Source organism: Ctenopharyngodon idella, chromosome 17 (assembly GCF_019924925.1).
Source record: "Ctenopharyngodon idella isolate HZGC_01 chromosome 17, HZGC01, whole genome shotgun sequence".
In the NCBI taxonomy this organism is placed as follows: Eukaryota; Metazoa; Chordata; class Actinopteri; order Cypriniformes; family Xenocyprididae; genus Ctenopharyngodon; species Ctenopharyngodon idella.
Window position 1 is genome coordinate 5,572,443 of NC_067236.1, and position 20,700 is coordinate 5,593,142.

The following is a 20,700-nucleotide window of genomic DNA, read 5'->3' on the forward strand; positions in this document are numbered from 1 at the left end:
CTGCACCTAATGCTGTCAGTGTCACTGTAGGTTGTTCATATTGCATAAACAAACTTTGTTTTACTCTGTACAAGAAACCAGCAGACTTTTTTTTAAAGGTCCAGATGAACGTTAGTGTTGAGTGACGTGTTTTGAGTGACGTGTTTTGAGTGACGGTCACCTAATCCAAGGACAACTATTAAAATCATAATAAGTTGATTAGCAAACTTGTTATTGTTAATTGACAAGACAAAATACCCTAAGTGTGTATTTTGTTAGGGATGCATTGAAAACGTTTAGCCAAAAACTTTTATCTGAATTAGAAAACAAAAAAAATAAAAATAAATAAAAATTGACTACATTTTTATAGAACCATTTAACATTTGCAGAAACTTTAGCATCCCTATTTTTACATTTAGATTGCCATCATTTACAACTAGTACTATCTAAATAACAACTACTAATGACATTGTTAAAAGTAAATGTCCATTTTTATACTGTACACTCTAAAAAATGCTGGGTTAAAAACAACCCAAGTTGGGTTGAAAATGGACAAACCCAGCGACTGGGTTAAATGTTTGACAAATGTGCTGGGCAGTTTTATTTACCTCAACTATTGTTTAAAAATGACTATATGGCTGGCTTAAAATTAACCTAAAATAGGTTGGAAATTAAAAATCAGACATATAATTACTAGAGGCAACAATAATCAAAAGGTGACCATTTATTAATAAGCAATTTAATAAATGTTTATTGTTTAATTATTATTCATTAAACATATTAATAAATGTTAATTTCCAACATATTTTAAGCAAGCAATACAGTCATTTTTAAACAATAGTTGAGTTAAATAAAACTACCCAGCAGGTTGGGCAAACATTTAACCCAACCACTGGGTTTGTCCATTTTCAACCCAACTTGGGTTGTTTTTAACCCAGCATTTTTTAGAGTGTACATTATAATTGTGATGCCTGAATTTACTTGCATCATTTGAAACACTTTGTTTTAGTTTTTAGCAATTTATGTAGAAAATATTACAATTTTTTTATATCTGTTATTAGCCACAACAACACATCCCTAGATTTGACCAAAAAGAAAATCAAAACTACAGACCATATTGAAAAAAAAAAAAAAAAAAAAATCAATTTATATAAAAAAAATAAGTAAATAAATAAATAAATAAAAATCACTGAAATCCTCCACACAGGTTAGTATTCCATTTGAAGTGAAATTCGTGTGCGTCTGAGGCTCTGATCTGACAAAATTACACAAAGCAAAGCAGCAATAAAAGTTGAGAGCCAGTTATATTCAGTTGAGATTAATCCTTGGAGAGACACACATAAACTTTCTATTTCATTCTCCACACCAGCTTTGCTCAGCATGCCTGGCTGGGTGGCTGAATTATTCTGTGTGGTCTCCAGAGAAGTGCGGGACCAGAGGGCAGCGTGTGGACCAGTAGCCCACGTAATGTGCTCCTGACGCAGACGAAGCCTGAGGCGAGGACCCCTGGGCAAAGGAGAACTGAGGTGGAAATGACTTTAAATGTTTTGGACGAAGTCCACAAAAGGCAACAGATCAACAGAAAGAGAGAGAAAAGAATAAAAGAAGAATGATGGAATGATAGAGAAAAAAGAATTGGTCTGGAATTTGGCAAATTTCTCTTATTCTAAACACAAAACAAGCTAAATTGTGTATTTGTTTTAGAGTGGCAAACCCCTGAAGACTTGGACTTGAAGAAAACAACACCACAGACAAGGGCAAAAGAAGCTTATCACTGTTTGAACAACAGGACATGAATCATTCTGCTTTGACAAATGTGTTTTCCTGTTTTATCTTAAAATTAATACATTTTCGTCACGTTGTTTCATCTTTCCTCTTGAGCAAGAGGAAAGATGAAACAATGCGAAGTATTAATTTTTTTTTAAATGGATTAGAGTAAATAAGTTACTCCTTGACTTATATCTAATCCATTATAAAAAATAAAAAAAGTACTTGTGAACATAACCTATTTCTGCAGTCAGTCACATGCTGCCCTCTAGTGGCTGGAGGAGGAAATTAGCAAGAAATAGTTCACCAAAAATGACAATTCTGACATTATTTGATGATTTTTTTCCATGGAACACAAAATGAGACTAAGGAATCTTCAACTCCTTTTCCATATTGCAAGAGTTGACGGAGTAAATGACAGAACTTTGGGTGAATTATTCTTTGTACAGCTCTGCTTTTCCATTTATCCATTTTTCCATTATTTAAAGGAAATATCACAGATTAGTCCAGGATGAGATTATGTTCTCACCAGTCTGAACTTTTGGCAAAAAACATGTCTCCAGTGGAAAAACAAATGGAAAACAACAATTTCCACAAATGCAGAAGTACAGAAACTACAGACACAACTCTGCAGGTTTAAATCCAGAGTGAACCAGAACAAAAAACTCTGATATGAGAAATAAAGAATGAAAATGGCTAGAAATGCTGTCACTGTTCTCTCTCACACACAAACACACAGAGAAATGTGGTGCCAAATAGGGCAGCTCAAGGAGCTTTGATGTCGGTCTCTCTTGGAATGCTCTCTTCTCCTTTCCTGCCTTTTTACTTCTCTCTTTCTATCCCTCTCTCGTTCTTTCTTCTGTTTTCCTCCCAGTTTCTCACAGCAGGCAGGAGAACAAGATAGAATGAACCAGTGTGCAGAACAAATATGTTCCAAAACAGGTTTTATTTTTTATTGTTATTTATAAACAAAGAGACCAAAAAAAATTTATTTCACAATTTTATTTCAAACATATTTGTGATGAAAATATATATTGTATTTTATGCTGATAAATCTTTTATATGTTTGGGAAAAAATTAAAGGGATAGTTCAGTCTCAAATGTCTCTACAATAAAAAGTAAATTATAACCAATTGTTACCAACATTTAGCAACATTCAAAATATAAATTTTTGGGATGAACTATCCCTTTATTTATATGACAATGAATATGACAGTTTTACTAGGCTAAATGTAAAAGAAATATTCATCAAAAAGCAAAAAATTTTTAATAAAAAAGTGAAACTGCAAAAAAATGTACACTTCAAGTTAGTGTTGAGGTGTGTGTGTGTGTGTGTGTGTGTGTGCGTGTGTGTGAGTGAGTGGGAGAGGGAGAGGGAGAGAGAGAGATCTAGGAAAAAGAGAGTTTGTGGGCGATGGCAGTGTTTTTGTTTGTTTTTGGAAGGAGGAATTCGAGAGATTTTGTGGGAACCTGGTGTGTGTGGATCTCTTCTCGTCTCATTGCTGGTGTCAGATGACAGGCATGTCTTTGATCAGTCTGTTATTAGTGAGGTGTGTATGGACAAGAGGAATTCAGATCTCATGCTTTGTGTTCCCACCCTCCTCTTCCACCACTCTCCTTCTGTGAACACGTAACCCAAATACACCGAAATACCATATAATCCATTCATTTCACATCACAAATACACAGTCGTCGCACACAGAGAACTGCATGAGTGTTTATGCTGATTAAGAGACATTCATGAGAGCTTGCCAGCGCTGGAGACACTTACATTGGACCGGTGATGTGACTTTATTATTGTGTGTGTTGATGTTTGTGCTTGTGTCTGCTCAGCAGACAGATGGATAGAGCCCTGTCTGGACTGGTGCCCATGTTTGTTGATCTAAACAACCTTTCTCTAGAGACACAGACAGATGCCATGTTCAGAATGGAAAACTAGTGTAATATAAACTCTACAGACTACAAACAAATCAGTCTGCTCCAAACTGTATTATGCTACATTGCTGGTACTGTTCAAAGTTAGGGGTTGGTACAATTTAAAAAAAAAAAGAGTTTTTAAAGAAGTCTCTTATGCTCACCATAACTGCATTTTTTTGATCAAAACAAATGGTCAAATCTGTAATATTGTGAAACATTATTACAATTTAATATAACTGCTGTCTATTTTATTATATTTAAATATGTAATTTATTCTTGTGATGGTAAAGCTGAATTTTCAGCATCATTACTCCAGTCTTCAGAGTCACATGATCCTTCAGAAATCATTCTAATATGCTGATTTGGTGCTGAAGAAACATTGCTTTTTATTATCAAAGTGGAAAACAGTTGTGTCTTAATAAAATGATATACTTTTTTTTCCAGATTATTTGATGAACAAAAGGTTCAATTTAAAATAGAAATCTTTTGTAATTGTAATATTATGTCTTTAGTGTCACTGTTGATCAATTTAATGTGGCCTTGTTGGATAATTAATAATTACTGAAATCAAGTTTTTGAGCGGTAGTGTCCCTTACTAATAGGCCTATGTATGGAAGCTTGCTTCCGCCATGAAATAAAACATAATTAATTGCGACTTCTCACAATTCTGACTTTTTTTCCCTCGCAATTGCGAGTTAAGTCAGAATTGCGAGATATAAACTCACAATTGAGTTTTATAAATGTCCAATTGTGAGGGGAAAAAAAGACTCGGAATTACGAGTTTATATCTCACAATTCTGACTTTATAACTCGCAACTGCATGTTATAAAGTCAAAATTGCGAAATATAAACAATTGTTTTTTTATATTTCGAATTGTGCATTTATATCTCATTATTCTGACTTTATAACTTGCAATTGTGAGTTTATCTATATATCTATATCTAGTTTATATATTTATATCGAGATTTAAACTGACAGTTGCAAGTTACAAAGCCAGAATTGCCTGCTAAAAACTCACAATTGCGAGAAAAAAAGTCAGAATTGCAAAATATATATCTTTATATCTCGCAATTCTGACTTTATAACTCGCAATTGCGAGTTTAAATCTCGCTATTCTGAGAAAAAAAGTCAGAATCGTGAGATAGTCAATTACTTTTCTTTTTTTTTAATTTAGTGGCGAAAACAAGCTTTCATAAATATGTCATTCTGAACATTTGAGTATGAAATGTATAATTGAAATAAACGTGTAATGAAACTGCAGGAGAGAAGTGAAGATAGATGAGCATAAGAAGAAAAACATAAGAAGAAATACATCTGTCAGCAGCATACTTTTAACTCGTTGCTCTTCTGCGGCAAAGGAAAATACAACCTACCCAAAAACATCTCTGACATAACCACCAAACTCACAGTTCATGGTGTTTATTAATCCCTAATCAGAAGCCTGAGAGAAAACAGCAACATCATGCAAAGATAACATTACTGTTTTGCACAGCACATCCCCATATTCTCTATCTCTCCCTGTCTTGAATTGTGTATATATCTTTCAGAGCCCTGTGTCTGTCTTTGAGGATATAAAATACATACAGTAATTCCAGTATTGTCTCCTTCAGTGCAAAAGAGCAAAAAGCAGTCAAAAGTAATCTCATTTTTGTTTTTTTCTGTTTCATTAAAGTATGGTCGGACAAGCCACAAGACAATTAGCCAACCAGATGCCAAGCACAGCAGTGTTTATGAACAGCCCTGTCCGACAGCAGTTGCACTGCAAAGATCTACAACAGCAACATCAGTCTTGTGAAGCACCAGAGGGATTTCTAAAAGCATCCGAGACACAAATCAGTGTCAAGAAAAACATTTTAAGAGCAAAACAAATGGCAATTTTCTAGAAGTTTCTAATTTTTTCCAATTTTCTAAACTGTGTGTTCAAAAAATGCTAGATCTGGTTCTGATAAAACAGACAAATAACTTGCTAATCCAAGACACAAGGCAAATTAATCAAAATGCTCACAAACAGTTCAGCCAAACTATAGAACCATGTGTCAATTGTGTGTTAATTCACAAACCACATGAACGCTTACAACAACTATGAGTGTACAATGTTGAGGAATCAACAAGCACATCATGAAGCAAACATCTGCCTCAAATCAGTCATTCTTCATCCTGAAACTGTAACATTAGTGTGATTACTTCATTTGACCACTAGGTGTCAGGCTGCACATGGCAGAACTCACCAGAAACACAAGAACATAACAGCACTCACATTTTCAATGACAAATGTCCACTCTTTGTCTTCAAACTCCTCTGCGTGGGGATCCTGAAAAACAGAATGTGGGGATTCATTTGATGGCATTAAAAAAACTGAAAGACAAAGCTCATTAAAGACGGTCTCAGTATAAAAGCCTGTGTTATGTCTTTTGCAGCAGAGATAATTGGAAACAGCAACTCCACAGATCAAATCCATCTCTACTGATCATTACAGAAAAACAAAAAATCTGCATTTCCTTGTTTGTTATATAAAACATATGAGGGATGTAGAGGCACTTTCATAAATGACTTATCCAAAGCTTTATCTGGTTACATCAGTAATATAATGACCAAAACAGTCCATTTCTGCCACAGAGGAACTGATTCCTGTCTGTCTGTCTATCTTTAAAATGGCATACAATAATATCAAATACACTTTTTTTTTTCCACACTCATCTGTCTTGAGCCTATTTCATAGTTGAACCAAGTTTATTGGTCAGCTAAACGTGCACATATGAAGACATGCATGCATACAGTTTCACCTTAACTGCTCTTCTGTTGTTCTAGAACTGTCCCGGTCAGCTGACTTCATGGTTGGCGGTACACAAATGAAACATTCATGAACTCACGAATGACAAACTGGTCCACTGCAATGATCTCCGGGAGATGTAGTTGTACATGACACTGATTAGGTTTGATGAGAGCAAGGCTGATAAGGAAAATGTTTGGACAAGCACTTTGTGTGTGTGACCTTTGTAAACACAATGTGGAGACTGTTAGAGGATATACAACACCAGGTCAGCCTGTCAGCGCTAGCTCGTAACTTGCGTGTGTGGTGTTAAGTCAGTGCTTTTGCCACTCTTGAGGACATTAAAGCTGATGAAATGATGAAATCCAAACTTTGTACATTTATTTTATGTGCACATTATTTCTGATGTTTTATTTTATTTATGGGAGATCAGAATCTTAGTATAAAGTATTTAACATCACTGATATTTGAAGAATATTTAACAAAATATTTAACCTAAAATGTATGCATGATCATAATAAAATATATTATATTTAACATTTGGCATGCATACATATTAAGCATAGTAATATTTGAAATATTACATACTATACTTATTTATGCATGGAGACTAGTATATATATATATATATATATATATATATATATATATATATATAAAATATGCAAATTGTGCCAATGGGAAACTGAACTGCTAAAAATTTAAGAACTGTTGTCAGAATGTCATCTGAGTGAAGAGTGCTGTCATCTAAAATCCTGTGCTGTCAACGTTAGGAACCTCACATCTACAAACTGCTCTTTCTCTCTGTATGTCTAATAGTGGCTAAACGGATCGTTGTTGATCCGTGATCCGTACGGACCAAGCCCTACGGTTCGGCACGCATGTGATTTGCGGATCAATTGCAAGTTTAACCGCAATAGAGTGAAAGATTATCATTTGCACGTGTTTTGTCTTGCTAGTTTACACATTAAATAGATATAAAACTATTCCAGCGCTAGAAGAGGTAAAAGAGGATTTAATTCGGTATCGCACGCCACGCTGTTATCGGCTCGCGCGTACACACAGAGAGAAAGGCGCGTTTCAGATAGCTCGCGAACTCCAAATTGATTTTTCTTTCGCATCCTCAATGCACTTGAATGGACACATACACGCATTATGTCAGTCAAAATACCCCTCTCGACAAGTATTCTCGTAAACACATTCGGTTATGTCTTAATTGAACGAGGTGAGAATTCGGATGTGTATCTATCGGATGTGTGCGTGCATGGGGTCTTACTCTTAAAGTGACAGCAACCTATAAATACCAGCTGTTGTCTGTCGTGTAAATCAAACAACAAAACACAGCTTTAACCAAAGATTAATCTACATTAAATGTATACAGTGAACAGTGTCATTTTACATTTATTACATTTCTGTACATGAAAATTAATACTACAGTTAGACCTTATACTTGTATATATTATATATACTATATTTGTAACTTTATGTTGTATTTATCTATGCTTGTAATTGGTGTACAGTATTGTTCTTTTTACAGTCTGTTCACTTGCCTTTAATAATGTATTAGTTAGGCTAGTAGTTTCTGCTGTGGTATCGGAGTAGTTAAAGTGGGCTAAGTAATAAATGCAAAGTTACCCCCCAACCCCAATTTTGTTGTTGTTGTTGTTGTTGTTGTTTTTTGTGCTGATCCGAAAAATGATCCGATCCGTGACTTAATAACCGTGATATGATCCGAACCGTGAGTTTTGTGATCCGTTGAACCACTTATGTCTAATAGATGCACTTCCTGTATAGCTGCACCTGGGTCTAACAATTCAGGATGTAAGGTCTCACTTTTCTTGTGTCAGATGGAAAAATCTGCTGACCGGCATCTCAAAAAAAACTTAAATACAGAGCACACACTTCCTGCTGCCATGTCAGTTTCTGCAGCACACACACAAGAAGGGAGTTAAAATCTTGGACTATGGCAGTTAAATCAGTGTGGAATCAGGATGTCTAGACACCAGCAGACCTGCAGATCCCAACCAATCAGCTTCTGGTAAACAGCCAACTGCTACAACTGGCCCCAATAACGTCTAGGCCTACTTGGCCCCTAGACGAGAGAGTATTTGTGTGTGTATGTGTCTATGTGTATATGTTTACCTTAAATAGGGTGACAGTTATCTCTATGTTCTCTGGAACCGGCCACACCACAACTCCTCTATAGGGGTTCTTAATGCCAGGCTGCCAGCTATGAGACTGGGAACAAAATAAATTACATTAGATGATACACAAGATGATTATATTAAATCTAATATGAAAACTAATATCTTTACTCATTCAAAATATACAAAAGTTTTTATATGTAAATTTAGCTAGTCGTTGTTACATAAACACTGCAAAAAAAAAAAAAAAAAAAAGATTTTCTTACTCAGTATTTTGGTCTCGTTTTCCAGTTTGAATTAAACTTATTTTTCTTACCCACTGGCAGATATTTTTTCTTGTTTTCATTTTGCAGACCTAGTTAATATGATTGTAGCTCAACATTGTCCAACATGTATACATATTAATTGGGCTACAAATGTCTTCAAGAGCTGATGTGTACTTTTTAATCCTTCAAATTTATTTTATGCATTATGTTTATGTATAGGTTATGGGCTGCACGATTTATCGCGATTAAACTGCACACGATTTGCCAAAGGCTGTGATTATTTAAAGGGCGGGTCTAATGCTATTTCATGCATTCTGACTTATTTACACTGTTAAAGAGTTGGATTCTCATGCTAAACATGGCCAAAATTAAAAAAAAATGAGTTAGACATATAACAGAGTATTTCTGTGCCAAAAATTCTCTTCAGATCACAAACTTCTGACATTTTTTTTTTTTTTTTGAGTATGGCCCTTTATTACGTAATAAAGGGCGGAATTCCTTGTACGGGCACTTCCCCCAGAAGAGCGCGTGCACACATGGACCAGAGCGAGAGAGCAAGAGCATGCCCATCAACGCGCTTCGTTCAGCTTTACGGAAGTCATCTGCAGCGCTGCACAGGACTTGCTCGAGAAAGATTTGTCACTTTGTTTTTAGACCACGAAATCAACAATGTCACCAAAGAAGTGTGTTTTTGGTTGTGAGGGAAAGATAACCTTGCTTCCCAAAAAACCCAGTGTTAAGTGGAGCTGAGAGATTTGTGCTCACACATTAAATAGATATTTGTTATTAAAATAACTATAGAAACTGATAGTTGCAATCACTTTTTTATTGGTTAAACTGAATGGAGAATATCTCGTGTTTTTCCGTGGCTGCTCGAGCCCTCAGGATCGGCAATTATGGTTTTATAAACAAGGCCCAGTTCTACGCTGGATTTACAGATCTTTTGAAACTGAAAGATGGAGCGGTCACAGCAGTAATGATCCCGGTCATGAGTCGGAACCGCAGGTGGTGAGTAAAACTGCTTCAAATGTCTTTTTTTTGGCAATAGGCGCTTAAGTGCATATAATGTAAACAACACGAACGTAGTGAATTCATAAATTCATTATTCATCATTCACTATACGTCAGAGCTGTACGGCTCTGTGATCAGTAGTAAATGCTTCTCCATCTGAAAGCCAGAGGCGCTCTTGCGCAGAAACTCAAAACATGCCCTGCCGCAGAAGAAGATAACACTTATCATATTGCTGTAGCTGAATAAACAAAAGATTGAAACTCTTTGATTGATTAAAAATGACTAATAAACACAGGACTGCCTTATTCTGTGTAAGAAGCCACATCATCTCACATAAGGATGCTCAACTGTCTTTGCGATTTCATAATTGCACTAAGAATCGTGTTTAAACGATAATCACGTTTCAGTTCAATGTTATTTTTTGTATTGTGCGATAAATCGTGCAGCCCTAATACTTGTACTGAAAAATGAAGACTAACTTGACCACGCAAAAACCTGCTACTGCACATAAACATACTTAAGTCATTGTTAGTTTGAAACTGCAATAATTTTTTTTTTACAAAATTACCCACCTTTGAAGATTTCCTTCGGCTTCTGCGTGTCCAGACAACAACTAGCTTGTCCGGTTGCCTAAAAAAAAAAGACACAAGAGAAAAAAAAATTAAACAACCAGTGCTAAAAAGCTAATAACCAAACACAATAACTAATTTAAACACGACCAGAGCTTCTGATATCACCTCTGCACAAACTACAGCAAATTTGAGTCTGAATCACTTTTGGCCCAACAGAGAAGATAAGAAATAAAAGAGAAAGATGCTGAGCACCAGCCTTCTCAGGAAAGGGTTCAAAGTTCAAAAGATGCTGCAAATCCATTCATACCCATATCACACACAGCCTAACCCAGCAGTACATAAACTCACTGCTTTTTTGATACAAGTGTGTTTGTGCACAGGATGAATGTGCTAATGGAGTTCAGGTGGCAAGTCCTCTACTACAGGAAACACATCATATACAAAATTCATTTCTCATGCTAAAGCACAAACACACCTCACAGTACAACATTCACAATACACAAAGTGAATAATGACACTCACGGACAGACTAACAGGTTTAAAGATAAACGGACTGTTAGACTTGAAGGACAAAAAGGTTTCAGCACATCTGAGCAGAACTGAGAGAGAGAACAATCATAGAGAGAGAGAGAGAGAGAGAGAGAGAGAGAGAGAGAGAGAGAGAGAGAGAGAGAGAGAGAGAGAGAGAGAGAGAGAGAGAGAGATCCAGGACTTAAACTAGATTACCAGCAGTAAGAGGCTTGACCGCAATCTGACAGGTGTGTTTATGCATTTGTGCTGTGTGTGTGTCTCATTTTAAACATCTCTGTCCTCATCTAAACCGTTCCAAATATGATGGAGCAGACTAGGGGTGTCTGATTCGACTATGGATTTGCATAGTTGAATCAGATTCAAATCAGATTGGCTATAGTTGACTGATAGTCGAATCATATACATGTGTGCGTGGGGTGGTGTCCACGAACCCAGTGCGCACAAACTCTTTCCGCGCTCAAGGCCAAAGGAGTATAGACTACTTTGAAAGGCTCGCGCGCTCAACTGTGCGCGAGATGGAGCGGGACGTGGAAGATGAAGTAAGCCCTATACCCAGGCCTTAAGACAACTTTTTATTTTCTCTCACACACAGCACAGAGAAACAACTTTATAATAAAGCGACCAAACTTCCTGTCAAGTGATCGACGAAACTGACAGTGACTTTTTATCTTCTTTAAACTGAAATGAAAGGCAATGTGGTTAAACATTCACAGCCACTACAGAACACCACACAAACATATAGAAGAAAATGAATAAAAACATTTTGGATTATAAAATATATAGGCCTATATAAATAACTGCAGAAAGGTCACACTGCAGATAGGTATGCATTTCGCATGTCGGCAAATCAAATTAAATCGGCTAAATTGCCTGTGCGAGCAAGCTTTAATAGTCTACAGCGCAACATCGATGCACCAAAAAACAATCAAATTAATTTACAGAATTTAATTAGAACAGAATATACCGTTCTAATAAATAAAAATAATAAAATATGAAATAGTCATAATCAAGTCACAAGTGCAAAATGCCTAAAGTGCATGGGAACATATAGGCCTAGGCATATTCAACACACATTCCACAAACAGTTAAATTAGATAACCCAGAGTGATCAATAAATAAATTAAAATTAAAGAAATTATTAAAATAACGAAAGTATAGTCAGAATTGTCAACTTTGTCTTTTTAACTGCAGAGACAATAAACACTAAACTGGAGTGGCAGTCTTTTTAGCTAAACATTCACAGCATCCAAAAATCAAATTAGAACCGGCCGAAATGTTTTGAAATCACTTTTCCCCTACCTGATCGAAAAAAAAAAATTCAGTCTTTCATGTGATCTGCCTGTGTCCGTTTGAGTCTTTTCAAACAGTGCGTTAGTCAGCTAACATTAGTCAGCTTGTTAACGTTGGCCGGCAGAAGTGCACCGCACTTTTTTGGATCATCTTTTACCATTTCAAAGTGCATCCAGTTCTACACTTTAGATTTTCTTATCCCAGACATTGTTAAAGATTTAATCCCTGCCGCCAAGATGCTCCTCTGTCAATCACGGATCATGAAAAGTGAAACTTAACTCTGTCACAGGGGTGGTTGGATTTATTCACGCACATTAAAAATATTTATTAACAGATTCTTCTTTTCACATTTTTTATTCATAGCATTATCATAATAGACTGTATATTAACTATATATAAACCAGTACGTCTATGTGAAATCAGATATTGAGCACCGCCATATCTCGTCTCGTAACACAGATTCGACTGTGAGATTGGTAGTCAAATCAGGCTCCTCCTATCGAAGCTTCGAATCGTCGACTATTCAGAGTCACCCCTAGAGCAGATGTTATTTATGCCCATCTAAATTAACTCCCGGTGTGTATCTGGATTATTCTAGATTACTATATGGATCAGTTTCCCAGGAACAGAGAAAGTGCTCCACAAAAAGGATTTTCCATGGAAAATCACCACTGACAGAGCATTTCAACCAATGACTAGACTTAAACCGTGTCCAGGAAACCAGCGAGAGAAACCATGCACAGATGCTCCATTGTGTCTCTACATTTCTAGAAGACGCACACACTCTCTCCTGCCCTACAGCATCATGCTGTGTGCGACATGGAGCATGAAGACAATCTGTTTTCAGTCATCTCTCGCTCTGAAATAGCAAAACTCTTTCCCTTCTCTTTCTCCTTTCTTTTTTTCTGTCTATTCCCATCCCTACTTCCTGGACTTCTGTGTTTCCTCTAGGCTAGTTGACATGCTCTACTGCAGGCCCCGATTCACATGATTTTATCAGAGTGTTTTTCATAACAGCATGATGTTTCCTCTTTAGGATGAATGGGTCACTGTGTTTTTTAGTTTTGTTTTTTTAAAAATTAAAATTTTATTCAACAAGGATACATTAACTGGCCAAAAGTGACATTAATGTTAAAAACATTATAAATTACTTTACTAATTAATAATATATGCTTCTTGACTTGAATAACATTTCATAATATTACAGTTTTTAGTGTATTTTTGATCAAATAATTTCAGTCTTGCTGAGACTTCTTTTAAAAAAAATCTTACCAACCCAAACTTTTGAACAGTATAGAAAGTCTACACATTCAGATGAGCATCAGATGAATGGCCTTTCTGTCCCACTACTCAATTTTTGAAATTATGTATTTTTGCACACTTTTCACAATACTTTCTGAAATCTAATCACTTTCGAATGTTTCCATTACTTTTCTAGTCTATAATCGTAATGTTTTCTATCCTACACTTAAAAAAAAAAAAAGTGTTAAAAAAAAAAAAAACAGCACAAGCATTTAAGCACACACACACACACACACACACACACACACACACACACACATCTGTTTTCCAGAAGGAGAAAATGCTCTAGAGGAAAATGTACTCTGAATGAGCTCTAACAGGGTTCAAACTCATGTCTGTTCCTCTGACTGACTGTAGGGGGCTACTGGATAAGTTACAGTGAGAGAAGACCTAAAAGTGACTGTTAATAAACCTGTAGCCTTAGATAGCACACCCAGTCTGTTGACTGACCATCTACTACATACACCAAAATAGCAAACGTTGACTGAAAATCACAGTTCAAATTTGATTGGCTGGCTTTACGTCAAAGGTTTGAACTAGATGCCTGTCCTGTATGTTTCTACTGCACTGCACTAAAACCTAAACACAAGCAACACATTCACCAGAACTTCATCACAGTCTTACTATTGTTTAAATGTGTTTCCTGCTGCAATCCCACCAGCAGTCTGCCAGAAACAGAAAGAACCACACCTGTAACTCATTTCGTGGTTCATTTCTTACATTTCATTTCTGCACTCTGTGCCCCCTAGGGTACAGTTCATGTCTCAGACCCATTACTACAGACCCTTAAAGTCGGCCAGTTGTTTTAGCTGAGATTTGTGGCTGCAGGTCATGCATCTCTAGATACATTAAGATTTACTTTACCTGCCAAATCCAGAGAGTCTTTTGACTGTGCTTTCAAGGTCCATCTTAACTACTGTTCTCTACAAAAACCCTAAAGTGAAACTGTTTGGTTTCCATCACTGGCATGCTATGTAGATCATACACCTGGTAGGTGTTTGCTGATAGAAAGCTGTCAACATCTGAGGTGCGAGGAATGAAGCCAAGACTGTCAAACCATTAGTTTAAAATTGATAGGCTGGAGGTCTGTAACTGTGTTCACATCTTTTATTAATATAAGAACTCTATGAGGCCAACGCACTGCCTTTTTTCGGTTGACTTTTAATTAAAAAAAAAAAAAAAAAAAAAAAGAGCAGTGACTTGCGTTTTTTTTTTACGTTGCTAGGCAACCACAGAGTCAGCTGTCCTGTCAGTCTAATCAAGAATTATAGCTTGAGCGCTCTAGAAATTTGGTTCGCTGTTAAATAAACTGTCATATTAGCAGAAAAAAAAAAAATGGACAAGCAGAGGTACAGGCAAAACGCTCACTGCCAATAGAAAACTATTTTAAAAAGGTGCCTCTGACTGCAAAAAATGCATTCTGTCTGATTACATTGACCTGAAAAGTTGGGCAGCATTTATTTGAAATGGAAATCTTTTGTAACATTTTTAACTGTCAATTATGAATTTAATGTGTCCTTGCTGAATAAAAGTATTAATTTCTTTAAAAAAAAAAAATATATATATATATATATCTTACTGACCCCAAACTTTTGAACATTAGTGTACATAACCAATTGTCAGCTGCAAAAACAAATTAAATGTTCAACTACTCAAGACTTTTAAAAAATAATATTAATAATAATAATAATATAATTTTTGAATACTTTGGATTTTAAGGAACTTCCAGAACCAGACTTTAGGAAACCCTGATCTAAAATAAGCTCAGTTCTAAAGGTCTAAACAATCTGAAAACTGCTTTTCTGTAGGATTAAAATAGAGCTGAATGTATTCCGCCTAGCTAGTAAAAGAAGATGTACAACACCCATTAATAAACATTAAACACCCCCATAAAAAAATCTACGGAAAATGCTGTGGGTGTGAGAGAGAAAGACTTATAACCATCTTGAGACTTTACCAAGCATTCTTTCTATTACAGAAAGAGACAAAGACAAAAGACAGAAAACAACTGCAATTTACTTTATAACATTGCAACAAACTAATTGTCTCTGAGGCAAGTTACCTCAAGACACCATTTATACTTTTGATTACAGCAAAACAAAAGCTGTAGACTTGAGGAGGGCTGACATAAATAAATAAACAGAAAAGAAGTAACAAAGTGGGTCATCGCGCAGCAGGAGATGTTATCAGCAGGAAGTGGAGGCGGGTAGAGAGGGTACACAGACAGACAGACTGGCAAACCCCGAAGGAAAATCCTTCACCGAGCACTAGAAGCACAGCTGCCCAAACGCGAACGCTAAAGCTGCTATTCCACACCATCACGCACAGAGATAACGAGAAAGAGGCTGGCATTTGTTTAGTTTATACCTGCCATTAAAATCAATCATTAAAATCTTTACACCTGGTAACACATGTATCTCTTGTGACCACTTGTGATCAGAAGAGATGTGGCTTTTTCCCCCATTTAAATCCTTTGTTTAGCACTTTTGATTTCCTTCATTTATGTCCAAGACACAAGTGGATGATTTATCATTTAAACTATTATGTGATATTGTTGTGGCATTTGAAAGGGTTAGTTCACCTAAAAATGAAAATAATGTCATTAATTACTCACCCTCATGTCGTTCCACACCCGTAAGACCTTCATTCATCTTCAGAAAACAAATTAAAATATTTTTGATGAAATCCAATGGCTCAGTGAGGCCTCTATTGCCAGTGCCACCGAACTTCTCAAGAAAGCTACTAAAGACGTATTTAAAACAGTTCATGTGAGTTCAGTGGTTCTACCTTGATATTATAAAGCGACGAGAATACTTTTGTGTGGCAAAAAAACAAAATAAATACTTTTCAACAATATCGTGATGGCCGATTTCAAAACACTGCTTTGAATCTTTTGTTTTCGAATCAGTGATTCGGATCGCATATCAAACTGCTAAACTGCTGAAATCACGTGACTTTGGCGCTCCAAACCACTGATTCGATTCGTAAAGCTCCGAAGCAGTGTTTTGAAATTGGCCATCGCTAGATATTGTTGAAAAGTCGTTATTTTGTTTTTGGCGCACAAAAAGTATTCTAGTCGCTTTATAATATTAAGGTAGATCCACTGAACTCACATAAACTGTTTTAAATATTTTTTTGAGTACCTTTCTGGATCTTGAGAAGTTCGCTGACATTGCTATCTATGGAGGCCTCACTGAGCCATCGGATTTAATCAAAAATATCTTAATTTGTGTTCCAAAGATGAACGAAGGTCTTACGGGTGTGGAACAACATGAGGGTGAGTAATTAATGACATTATTTTCATTTTTGGGTGAACTAACCCTTTAACTACCTGCATAGGTGGTTTTTATCTGGATGTAACAAGAAAGAAAAACAGGCACACCTAAATAAAAACAGGCAACACAACTTAGAAGCTTAGTCTCAACAAAGCTTAACAGTCTCACAGAGAGCATGCAATAAAGATGTCTGATTTGCAAACAAATGCGTCTTTTTAAGGGCTCTTTTCAGATTCAGAAGATTTGATCAAAGTGATTCACAAATCTATCAGAAACAAACTGAATCATTTAGACGACCAATCAACTTGCTCTGTAACTCAGTCTTGAGCCATGTTTAGTGTGATTACTGACTCACTGAATCACAAGTTATTACTTTTAGTCATGTCAAATCATTGCTTGTTTTAGGCACATTGTTTATAAATCAGTTTCTTTACTAAGGCCTTTTAATTCTTGCTAAATGAAGTTAAACCTCAAGGGATGGTGTAAAAAGTAATTTGTAACAGTTCATTTGGGGATGTGTTTCTAATAAAAATGTCAGACATTTATTAGAGCTGCACAATTCTGGATAAACTGAGAACAACCCTCTACGGACACAGTGAAGCTTGAGTTTCCATTACTCTCCAGACGTTTTACATGGAATGCAAGAACAATGCAAATGAAAAAAAATCTCTATATAAATAAAATATACATCTCAAACATAAAGACAAGTAAATAGTCTGTAATAAAATAAGAACAAATAATTAAAATACAAGCAATAGCACAAATAAACACAATAGAACAAAGATACAAATGAAATGAACAGTGCTTTTCAGCTATATATAACAGTAGTTTATACAAATCCTGTAGACTACCTAATCTACCTAATTTGTATCAAAGTAATCAAATGTAAAATAAATGCATATAGTCATCACTGTATAAATTAAAAATAGTTGAATCCTTATTAAAGTTACACAAGTTATTCAGTCAAGAAGCATTTTTTTTTTTTTGCAGGCTTTTGTTGTTTGATTTACATTAAAAACAGTCAGCAGTAGGGATATTAGGGTGCTGTCACTTTAAGAGCGAATGCACGGATCCAATATACCAGTGGTTCCCAAATTTTTTTTTTTAGAGTTGAGTACCCCCCAAGGCATTCAGCATCCTTCTGTGTACCCCCTCTCTTCCACTTAGACCGCACCTTTTCCATTAAAGGGTAATATTTGTCCCTAAATTGACTTTCCAATGCATTTTTCATCTTTATAAATACCTTTACAACATTAATAATTAAGAAAAAATTCAATAGAGAAATATGCAATGATGATAAAAACGTGAAAAGTGATTATTTTAAATACTAAAACAGCCAGTAGGTGGCGGTAAGTCACCGTCTTAATGCGTGAGTCATCGAGTCATTCATTCAGTAACGAAGTGGCTGTATTTATGAATGAATCATTGAATCAATGACTTTCACGAACGATTCATTCAAAGCCACAGACTTTGTTCACGAAACACCGCTGTCTGTTGTAGTTCTGCTGTGGCTTTCGTTGGAACTATTATTTTGTTGCAAAATAGAGCAAATACTGGCATTGTGCCTATTTGAAATACATGCTCGGTTTTAATGTTAATTTAAGGTGGGGAGAAAATTACATGAACAGCAAAACTCAGCATTTTGTTCGCGTACCCCCTCAGTATACATGCGTTGCCTTTCGACAGTTTATGTTCACTTAACACATAACCGACTATGTTTACTAGGTGACAAGACAGGCATTTTGACATAATTTGTGTTAAATTGCTCGTTCAAGCGCATGAAAACTCAATTCAGACGCTGCTTTCTGGGCGCACACTTCTAAATTGAGTTCTCTTTCGTGTTTTTTTGCACTTGAAATTTGGCAAGGCTTAAAAACATGTGCAAATGATAAACATTTATGACAATGCAGCACTGGCCTAATCGAGACAGTGACAGTTCCGTCAACTCTTGGCCATCGGGGAGTCCTTATTGTTGAGCCCAGCATTTTAGATCTATCGCATCAATTCTCTTTAATTCATTTTAATAAATAATTTTTTTTAAAAATTGGTTTGAATGAATTATTCAATGACTCGCTCATTACATTTTTTTTTTATTATTATTGGATGAATCAGCGACTTGTTTACTGGATGAATCAGCGAAATACAAATCTCTTGAATGAATGATTCAATGAAAAATGCATTTTTTAACAGTTGCTTGTCGCCACCTACTGGTGTAATGATGCAATTAATTACATCATTACAAATAATGCAACTGTGGTTGAAAAGATTTTTTGTAAAGCTGTTTCATACCTATACATGACAACTGCTCTCTGGTCAGAGGCAGCACCGACAGAGATCTAAATGTTCGCTGTAATTGTACTTGTCAAAGGTTAACAAACCTTTGACAAAGGCTTGTCAAAAGTTTGGTACTTTGTTGTTTATTATTGTGAAGCTGCTTTGAAACAATTTCTATTTTTTAAAGCGCTATAAAAATAAAGGTGCCTTGACTAGACATAGCCGAATCACTGTCATTTAGGAATAAGATTGAGTGGGTGTTTGATTCAAGATATTTTAACAATTAATCGTGCAGCTCTAATATTTATGCATCATGTCTATAAAACACTGTTTATGGAGAGATGCTCGTAAAATCTGACCTTATTGACTGACTCCACAGGGAAAGGGAGGGAAAGGAAGGGATGAGATGCCACGAGAAGAGGAGCGGACAGACTGAACCACATCCTGACTCAGAACGGAAGGACAAAAAATAAAATATAAATGAGGAAAAAGACTTCCGCAACCACCTCTAGGCTATAAACAGCTCCATCAATAAAAAGGAATGAACACTTATGACAAACACACACAATGTTGCTGTCAATCAGAAATATCCCTCTGATTTGATCTCTGAATGTCTGAACAAAAGAAAGAAAGCAAGACAAAGAGAGAGCAGCAACTGGAACAGAGTGATATTAAGATTAACACACTAAAGAGCCTGTAATGGGAGATCAGGAACACACAATACAGCACTGCCACACAATACGGCTAAAAGAGAGAGAGAGAGATGGCAGACGAGAAGGTTATTGATTCGGCTATCTGGTTTTAAATTATTTATCAGAATAAAGTGAGAGAGAGAGAGAAAACATATCCGCCTTAAAACGTTTGTGGAACACATGTAAAGAAAATTGATATTGAAACCCTTAGGAATGTCTGCTTGATCATGGAATTCACCATCTTTCTTAAAGAAATAAATAAAGCAAAAAAACAAAATGGCCTTCAAAACTTATTTATAGCAGGATGTCAAAGCATTTTTTATAGTCAACAAATTCTTCAAGACCTCGTAATTAAATAAAAATGCTATTGACCTTCTGCAGAAAGACAGGCTTCTCTCTGGTGACGGAAGCCATTTTATGGCAGGTTCAGACAACAACATTTTTGCCTGTAACGATAGTCACTGTGTCATTATGCGATTTTGAGCCCTAAATTATTGTCGTGTCATCGACTAGAAACATGTCAAACTACATGTTGCTTTCTGACCAGTCATAGCCGTCTTTATCGATGTGAGTGATGTCTTCAAGAAGGTTGAACTAGAGACTGACTTCCGGGGACAAACAAACAATGGCTATCAAACCGGCATTTTAGCTTAATGCTAATTCCAGTACGGTTTGCTGAAGTTCCTCTGCTATCATTTGTCACCATTTATCTTTTTTCACTCTGTCAAGGTAGTCAAGGAAACATCATATAGGTAGGAAGTGTAGCTCCTTTCCTCCATTGCATAATTCCACCTAGAAGCACCTATACCATCGTCTCTCTTTCGTTTTGCCATGTTTGAAAGCTGTGTACAGAAGAGCTTCTGTGCTCCTATTGGTCAACATCACAGATGTGACTGAACCCATCGTGGA

At 36.0% G+C, this 20,700-nt stretch overlaps 1 protein-coding gene across 7 annotated transcripts in view; it reads right to left on the reverse strand.

Annotated features, from left to right (window-relative positions):
• The window catches only part of ehbp1 (EH domain binding protein 1), a 150,212-nt gene that overhangs the window by 116,322 nt on the left and 13,190 nt on the right, over window positions 1–20,700 (reverse strand). For all 7 annotated transcript variants that reach the window (XM_051867816.1, XM_051867818.1, XM_051867822.1 and 4 more), the window contains 3 exons: window positions 10,428–10,485; window positions 8,577–8,672; window positions 5,922–5,975 (listed from right to left, as the gene is read on the reverse strand). In XM_051867816.1, the coding sequence (XP_051723776.1) occupies window positions 5,922–5,975; window positions 8,577–8,672; window positions 10,428–10,485 (208 nt within the window). The remainder of the gene's footprint in view (window positions 1–5,921; window positions 5,976–8,576; window positions 8,673–10,427; window positions 10,486–20,700) is intronic.